The sequence below is a fragment of the Lactuca serriola genome, chromosome 5 (assembly GCF_051521515.1).
Source record: "Lactuca serriola cultivar US96UC23 chromosome 5, Lser_US96UC23_V15, whole genome shotgun sequence".
Classification (NCBI taxonomy): Eukaryota; Viridiplantae; Streptophyta; class Magnoliopsida; order Asterales; family Asteraceae; genus Lactuca; species Lactuca serriola.
This window is the reverse complement of record NC_136412.1, coordinates 307,847,083-307,855,101: the sequence shown is the minus strand read 5'-3', so window position 1 is coordinate 307,855,101 and position 8,019 is coordinate 307,847,083. Positions and strand designations below refer to the sequence as shown.

At 34.7% G+C, this 8,019-nt stretch overlaps 2 protein-coding genes across 2 annotated transcripts; one reads left to right on the top strand and one right to left on the bottom strand.

The window, feature by feature from the left end:
• Positions 1-889: 889 nt before the first annotated feature.
• Positions 890-2,198, top strand: LOC145054866 (uncharacterized). The gene is made up of 4 exons (XM_079003124.1): positions 890-1,542; positions 1,616-1,681; positions 1,793-1,858; positions 1,984-2,198. The coding sequence occupies exons 1-4, from the start codon at positions 1,042-1,044 to the stop codon at positions 2,053-2,055; spliced, it is 705 nt and encodes a 234-aa protein (XP_078859250.1). The 5' UTR covers positions 890-1,041; the 3' UTR covers positions 2,056-2,198.
• A 281-nt stretch (positions 2,199-2,479) lies between these two features.
• LOC145054865 (phospholipid-transporting ATPase 1-like) lies at positions 2,480-7,798 on the bottom strand. Its single transcript, XM_079003123.1, has 9 exons — positions 7,500-7,798; positions 5,578-7,317; positions 5,144-5,483; positions 4,342-5,050; positions 4,124-4,247; positions 3,751-3,970; positions 3,219-3,677; positions 2,865-3,138; positions 2,480-2,796 (listed from the first exon to the last, which is right to left on the bottom strand). Exons 2-8 carry the CDS (start codon positions 6,881-6,883, stop codon positions 2,934-2,936), a joined length of 3,363 nt encoding a protein of 1,120 aa, XP_078859249.1. The 5' UTR covers positions 6,884-7,317; positions 7,500-7,798; the 3' UTR covers positions 2,480-2,796; positions 2,865-2,933.
• Between the last annotated feature and the right edge of the window lie 221 nt (positions 7,799-8,019).

The following is an 8,019-nucleotide window of genomic DNA, read 5'->3' as shown; positions in this document are numbered from 1 at the left end:
TATAAAAAAAAAAAAGCAAATCCGAGGAATAGATCTGGCAATCCGTGTATGCGTGTCGTGTATACATGTCAGACACGAATTTCACAACACGAATTTGTTGAATACAAACACAATACGAATTATAAAACGTGTATGGGTTATCAAACAAAAACACATGTAACAAATTCGTGTCATGTGACACCACAAATATACATGTTTTTAATCGTGTTACACAGAAACACGAATAGACACGTTTTAATACTATTTTTTAAGCTATATTGACATGCAAATAATCTTAATCCAAAGTACAAAGTACAAACTCCCGATTACAATCCCAAATATTTGTTTGTGCATATTATAAATGTAAACTTTAACCCCTAAATCTATACGTGTATATATTTGTTTATGCGTATTTATATGTGTCACGTGTCGACACGAATTTGTGTCGAGTCTTATACGCGTCTAAACAGATAAATTCGTGTTAGACATGAAACATGAATTTAAAATACGTATCGATACGACTAAACATGAAACACGGATTTCTAAAACACGTACATGAAAAACTTGTATCGTGTTAACCGTATCGTATGTCAAATTGTCAGGTCTAGGTATACCAAAAAGACCATATCGAGCAATGTTTAAACAATTAATAACAATAGATAAAGTAATACATATACCACTTATAAATAGTACACGTATCTAAATAATCAACTATTTTTCTAGATCCAATTCAATTAAAAATACAATAACCTTCTTTGATCTGTTTTACTTACTTTTTATATTGATGCGAATAGAATATTTCTTTTCTTTATAGAATCGAGAGATTATTTAATGTTTTGTTCTTTTTGGAGAATCCAACCTGACACTGATAAATTTGAAATAAGAAGTTCAAGAAAAAATTAGAATTTTTTTTGGAAATGAAATAGCCGTTAGTCCCGCTTGGGTTACTTTCAAATTCAAAACACCTTTCTGCAACACCCTCTTCTTCCTATTTTAAAACACACACACACACACACACATTCTCTCAGCTTTGTTCATCACAGCTCAAGATTCTCGTCGATAATGCCAACAGATCAATCTCCGATCACAGGAAACCCTCTAGTCCGGCCAAAAACCGGCAGACAGCCTCTTAAACCGATCAGATCCCCGTCGAATGTACATCCTCCACCGTCTGGAAACACCTACCAAAAGCCAAATCTAAAGCATGGATGGATCGAGATCTCTGAAGATTCTAACAAGGAGAATCCTAATCAGAATGAGAAACGAAATATTACTTCTAATCTGGATCCGAATCCTTCTTCGATCTGTGCTGTTTCTGTTGCTGCAGCTCCGGTGCAAATCGAGGAATTTGAAGTCTCGCTGGCTGAGGAACTGAATGCCATTCGGGAAAAGATGGAGAGGTTGAGGTCCGACAGAGAGAAAACAGAGAAGATGCTCAGAGACAGGGAGTTAATGATGGAGACGAAGATGAAGGAGCTCGATCAGAGAGGAGAGATTCAGAAGGTGCTTGAAATTGAAGTGGATCGGCTTTATAGATTAAACGAGCTCAGATCTTTATGCAACGTAAGTTTAAGACATGAAAACAATCCCAAAAAAATTCAGTTCGATAACCGTGCCTTTTTACTGTGTGTTTCAGAGGATACTACCGATCAAATCATTGAGAGAGAAGGAGCATGAGAAGATCAAACCAGATAAATCACAGGCAAGTAGTTAAGTTGAATTTTCATCAACACAATCGTGAATTTGTATCATTTATACTCGTAATCCATTATCAAGTTCAATAACTTATATGAAGAAACTTCAAAATTGTTAGGCGACGGAAGAAGAAAAGGTCAGATCGTTGAGAGAGAAGGAGAAGACCAAACCAGATAAACCCCAGGTAAGTCATAAATCAGCAACTGATTTGAATTTTCTTGATCATGATCATGAATTTGTATAACTTTCTATGAATTATAATTATCCTCAATGATTGATTACTAAATGAAGAAAATTCGAATTTGTTAGGTGGGAAATGCTGAAGAAACGGAAGAAGAAAAGGTGACAAGTCCTTGTGGGGTAAATGATTCGAAGAATTGAAATAATTAAGTTGAAGTTTTGCTTTTGGATTTTTGGTTTGTTGTTGGGGTCAAAAAGGAAAAAGTGGGTATAATTCCTTGTTGTATTCATTGATTGATATTGAAAAATAGTAGAAGCATGTGTGTCGTCATAATTGCAAATCACCATCATCTCATTTTTTTTTACTCTTATTAAGAGCGTATTTTGCCATTTCTACAAAATATCAAGAAATACACAAAATTTTTCGTTCAAATATAATTTCTTAGAATTATCAATCAATCATTCGTAAGAATTATAGGGGTTAACCGATATAAATGTTGTTTTTTAACATAAGATCCAATAAAATATGGCATGTAAGTCATGAAATTAATTGAATTCTTGACGACACTTTAGTTTTTATTTTTGAGAAAATGTTGCCATTTTTTACTGAAATCTAACAAAAGTATAAAGAAACCATTACATACCTCCTCTATTTCCTCTCTCAATAGATGAAACACTGTCTACATATTTCCTCATTAACTAAGTAAGAATCATTGTCTCATTTTGTTACAACCCTACACCTAAAAGAAACTACTACTTTACATAAAAACCCTTACACACCTCCTCTCTCTATCTCTTACCACTGCCCAACACATATTCTGTACCCCTCATGTCCCTATTTCCAAAACAAAAATCCAATACTACATGTATCAACCAAATGACCAAAATGCCCTTTTCAATTCTCGAACCCGAATATCACCCTTGCTCTATCAACCTTCCAACCTAAAAGGTTGAAAACAAATCATCAGCCATTGATAACATTTATATGAAAATTTTATAACTAAACTTACTATTTTTATTAATCTCTCTCGAATTCAAAACCATATGGGCCCCACATACTACATAAAACCCAATCAATTTTAGTCACTAGATCTTCGAAGCGTACTTGATCCATAAAAGAATCTTCTTTTTCTCAATATCTCAGCTTCTCTAGCTATCTGAATATCCGAAGGCCTAAACATTCTATGCATAGCTTTGATTATAAATCTAGGAAGTAATGCCACCACTATTATAAGCCAAATCGATAGCCAATATGTAGGTTGTTTTGCTAATTCATATATTGTCCTGAAAAATACAAAAAACAACCACTATTAGTTCTTTATTATTATAAAAAAAATATATCTATATAAGTATGTAAAACTAACCCGTAATTAGGGAAAACAGGAATGGAATCCAAGACAACTACACAAGCATATGTCATAACCACAGAGCCCCAAATTGAGATATGAGTATAAAGCACCCATCTTTGAATGTCCATGGCTAAATGTATATTTACCAAAATGACCACTGAAACAGTCCACAAACTACCCATACTCCAAATATCAATTGTGGTTTGTGAAAATGCAAATCTTGGAACACAAAAAAGTGCAAGACTTTGCCATATGGTGTCAGCCATCATCATCCAAAAAAGACAACTGTTGTAGCTTTCTTGTCTGTGTCCAGATTCATACAACTTTGGATACTGAAGAAGTGTCTTATGACTCAAGTCTTTGTCTAGAATTCCAACCACAATTGTAGGGACTGAAGTGTAAATTACAGAGTAGAACACACTGCTCCAGTCAGTAAGTGCAGATGTTGTTGAAAAAGCTGCACATAATATATACCTGAACATAACAAAATCAAACATTTTTATATTTATATATGTCATAAAGAGAAGGATATAATATGAGTATTTACCAAAAAAGCATGAAGACAAAAACAGCATTTCTGTAGAAGTTATAAAGAACCAAATAACCCATGCGTTGATAATTCCAATGACCATGTACTAAAAGTAGTCTTTTTAAGAATCTAAATTGTCCCATTGCAAAATCTGAAGCCATGACAGCCTGGCGTCCTTCTTGTCCACATATGCCAACACCAACATCCGCCATTTGGATCATTGACACATCATTTGCACCTAAAAAATGTGTTTAAAAAGACTAAATTTTGGAAGGATAAAAACGTCTTTTTTAAATATATATATATATATATATATATATATATATATATATATATATATATATATATACATATATATATATATATATATAGTTAAAAAAGACTAACTTACCATCACCTATTGCTAGTGTCATATCATCAGTTCGACTCTTGATCAAATCAACAACTCCAGCTTTTTGTAAGGGTGCAACTCGACAACACAAAACAACTCTACAAGATGTTGCCAGATTGAACAGCTGTCAATTAAAAAAAGAAATGTTAAGAAGTCATGAAATAATGATAAATTATTCTATGAAATATGAAAATAAGACAAAAGAAAATACTTCATGCCTCTGATTCCAGATCTCTTTCCAAGATGTAAACCAAACTATTCCCATCAATTATCAATGCCAATTCTCCTTCTATGTTTTCAGCATCACTTTCAGTATTATTCTTCAAATCTCTACATTTAACACCATATCTAGCCATTGATTCAGACAGAAGCTGTCTACATTCAGTCTCTGAAGTTCCATTTATAACAATCTGATGCATATCTGATGTCAAAAGCTTACAAGAAAGAGCAATTGAAATTGCAGTTTCTTGTTTATCTCCAGTCAAAACCCAAACCTTGATTCCTGCTTCACGTAAACACTCGATAGTTTCAGGAACTCCTTCTTGAAGTTTGTCTTCAATTCCAGTTGCTCCAAGCAAATGTAAATTACATTCAACAAGTGATGCAGTTTGTCTTAATTTCAAAGATCTATCAACCAATGAAGTGGTGGCATCTTCATACATTGATTGCCATTCTTCAAGTTCTTGATTTGTAAGATCCCTAGAAGCAAGTACAAGTGTCCGAAGACCTTCTGATGAATACTCGTTCAAATGGTGTTGTGTTATGATGCTTAAGTCATTATCGTTTCCAGAATTGTCCCTCAAGATGCTGAGAATTGACGTATCTGCCCCTTTTACCAATACCTTTACTTCATTGTTTGGGAATCTGATAACCACTGACATTCTTTTTCGTACACTGTCAAACTCATGCAGCCCTAATACATCCAGCCTACATTTCACATCAAGATTTTGACATTTTGTTTTAGTTTATGATGATATGTTGATATGAAACATGAAACATGTAATCAAGTGAGTTTTCTACCTTAATTTCTCACCATTGACATCAACTGCAATATGACCAGATGTTCTTTCAAAAAGAATGTATCCATAAGCACAAGCTGCAGCTACAAGAGCTTGTTCATCAGGTGATTCTCCTTGATAATCAATAGCTTCAAGATCTTCATGAATTTCAGTCCCCATGGAGGACCCTTGTGAGCTACTTTGATTAAGAATTGGAATCACAGTGTTGCATGCTGCTAGTGTTAGAAAAAACTCATGAGCAGAAATTCTTTCATTCCCATTTAGCCCTTTATGAAGCAACCCCATGAGGTCAGGATCCACAGTGATATCAGATTTTATCTTCTTTCCTTTCATGTCTGCTTCTGTGGAAACAACAATGTTATAAATTTACAAAAAGAATGTTCTAAAATAAAACTACTAAAAGAAAGTCAAAAGTCAAAAGTCAAAAAGTCAAACCTGGATTCTCTTTATCCACAATTGGTGGATTATGATAATGCTTCCCGAAAACAGATGCTTTTCTGAATTCCATTTTGTTTTCAGTAAGTGTTCCAGTTTTATCAGAAAACACATAACGAATTTGGCCTAAATCTTCATTTATATTTAAGGATCTGCATTGAAACCTTGAGTTTGTGCTGCTGTCATACATGTGTTTGTCTTCTATCATGAAATAGGATTGACCTAATCGAACCAATTCCATGGTGATGTATAAAGATATTGGAATCATTATCTGAAACACAATAACAGAACTCAAAAACGCAAAAAACGTCTCCATAGGAATCCCATAATACTTATACGGTTTTCCTGGAAATTTCCCCTTTATAAGATAGCTCTTTCTGTAATAAGGAATCGTATCAATTGCATCCTGATGACTCATCAGCCATAAACACATCCCAATAGCAACAACAAGACACAATATGAATAGAAAAACAGATAACCAAATAGTTTCTGAGTTCATTGCTTGTTCAAGTCTGCTTCTTTTTGAAGGGGAAACTGCACTATTTAGCATAGCTTTTGTCTCTTGTCCAGCATACACAACAACACCTATAACCCACTCTGTGTTTTTCACCTGACATCCACGTAGGATAATGTTTGATTGACTTAGGGAAACTTTATGACCATTTAACTCCATATTAGCTGTGAACTCATATATGTTTCTATTAGGTTGTTCACATCTAATTACCCCTGATATTGATCCTAATGGCATTAAGGATGTTTCTTGTCTAGCATAACGTGTCTTTAAATTTGACTCTCCATCTAAATTCATGGTTTGTATGTAAGCAATGCCACTAGGATCACTTGTCCACATCAGCACCATGTCACAAGGGATTGTCTCATCAGCTTTAATTTTCACCACCTCACCTACTTTGATGTCTTTCCATCTTTTGGATTGGAAGTTTCCGGATTCAAGAACAAGGGATTCTTTGTTGTTCTCATTTCGATCAGATCTGTGTCTTCTCCAATCCTCGTATCCGTCTTTTATAGCAGTGACTGTGAGAACAAAAAGTAGAGGGAAGAGAGAGACTGTTCTTCCAAAGACTGCAAGAGGAGGAAGCTGATTGAGAGCTGCAATGGCTAAAAAGTATATGTAAGCCACTCGATGAAATTGAATGAAGAGATTCTTGGGTAAGAAGTTTATAAGTGTGTATTTGCTAGTGGTGATCTTGTTTCCTGTGAATTCATACTCTTCATTGGTTCTTTGAGGATTATCGATGTATATCAGTCTAGAATTATCACGTGCTAGGTTTTCATTATCTAACTGCATGCTTTTATAACGAATCTCAGATCAGGGAAATGTATCTGGGACCCGAGAAAAAGCAGCAAGAGATAACACCTTTTCCTTTCACATACAGAGCTTTATGGTGAATGCTGCAGATAGAAGTTAAGTTCAAAGGGGTAAAGTGTGTTATTTCTTTCCCCTTCATTCACAAAGTGAAAACTAGAACTTCAATCCATTCTGTTTCCCCAACAAGAATACTTATTGGGTACCCAAGATAGTCATGTTCAATGCATTGAGAATCTGTCGTGGGACAACTTGTTAACCAAAAGAAGGTCAAGAAGTCATTTGCTTTAGGGTTCTTTTCCTGTGAGTTTTAAGATATCTGCAGTGTCTCGAATCCAGTAATTAACGTTTCTGACACTTCAATGGAAGAGGATACACTAATAGACCTTCAGGGTTTGCACAATTGGGAATTTCACCTGTCGTACAAGACCAAAAACTCGTTCTGTCATTTACGCAAACACATTGTGTTCGAATTGCAAATCGCAAAACGAGAACAGAAAAAACAAAGAAACCTCAGCAATTTGGCGTAGATAAATTACACAGACATGCACGTAATTACATTCAAAGAAAAAAAAAGTTGATTAATTATGAAACTGACCCAGATCAGATTAATCCTTCCACACACTAATGAACAGATCTGGAACGTCAAGAAACACAAAGATTGCAGCTTTTTCCTACAATTATCTGGCAAATTGTGAAGGCACAAATTAGATTGAAACAGACAAACGGACGAAGGCAGGCGGAGCACGGAGATCGAGGAGAAAGAGAAACTGATGCGAGAGAGAGAGAGAGAGAGAGAGAGAGAGAGAGAGAGAAGGACGAGTGGATGAGCATAAATGTTGGTTCTTTACTCCTCTATGCTTTAAACTTTAAAGTGATGAGTCGTCTAGTCCATCTATCTGCCTGCAAATTGCTTGCAATTTGCCTTTAATTCACGTTTTTAGTGATTGATTGCCTTCGACCCACAAAAACAGTTACCCGTATTCGTCATTCTCAAAAGCTTACATTCCATTTTTTAAAATATTTTTTCCACATTCTTTACCAATTAATTAATAAGGAAAATAATTTGCAAGGTAATTATCTTTTCCTCTTGGTTATGTTTAGATAAATTTTTTTTA

Excerpts from the sequence above, each read along its gene's own strand:
- LOC145054866 (XM_079003124.1), top strand. The coding sequence starts at position 1,042 with ATGCCAACAGATCAATCTCCGATCACAGGAAACCCTCTAGTCCGGCCA. Across the intron at positions 1,682-1,792 it reads TCAAACCAGATAAATCACAG|GCGACGGAAGAAGAAAAGGT; the intron begins GCAAGTAGTTAA and ends CAAAATTGTTAG. Across the intron at positions 1,859-1,983 it reads CCAAACCAGATAAACCCCAG|GTGGGAAATGCTGAAGAAAC; the intron begins GTAAGTCATAAA and ends CGAATTTGTTAG.
- LOC145054865 (XM_079003123.1), bottom strand. The coding sequence starts at position 6,883 with ATGCAGTTAGATAATGAAAACCTAGCACGTGATAATTCTAGACTGATA. Across the intron at positions 5,484-5,577 it reads TGTGGATAAAGAGAATCCAG|AAGCAGACATGAAAGGAAAG; the intron begins GTTTGACTTTTT and ends TTGTTTCCACAG. Across the intron at positions 3,139-3,218 it reads CCTGTTTTCCCTAATTACGG|GACAATATATGAATTAGCAA; the intron begins GTTAGTTTTACA and ends TGTATTTTTCAG.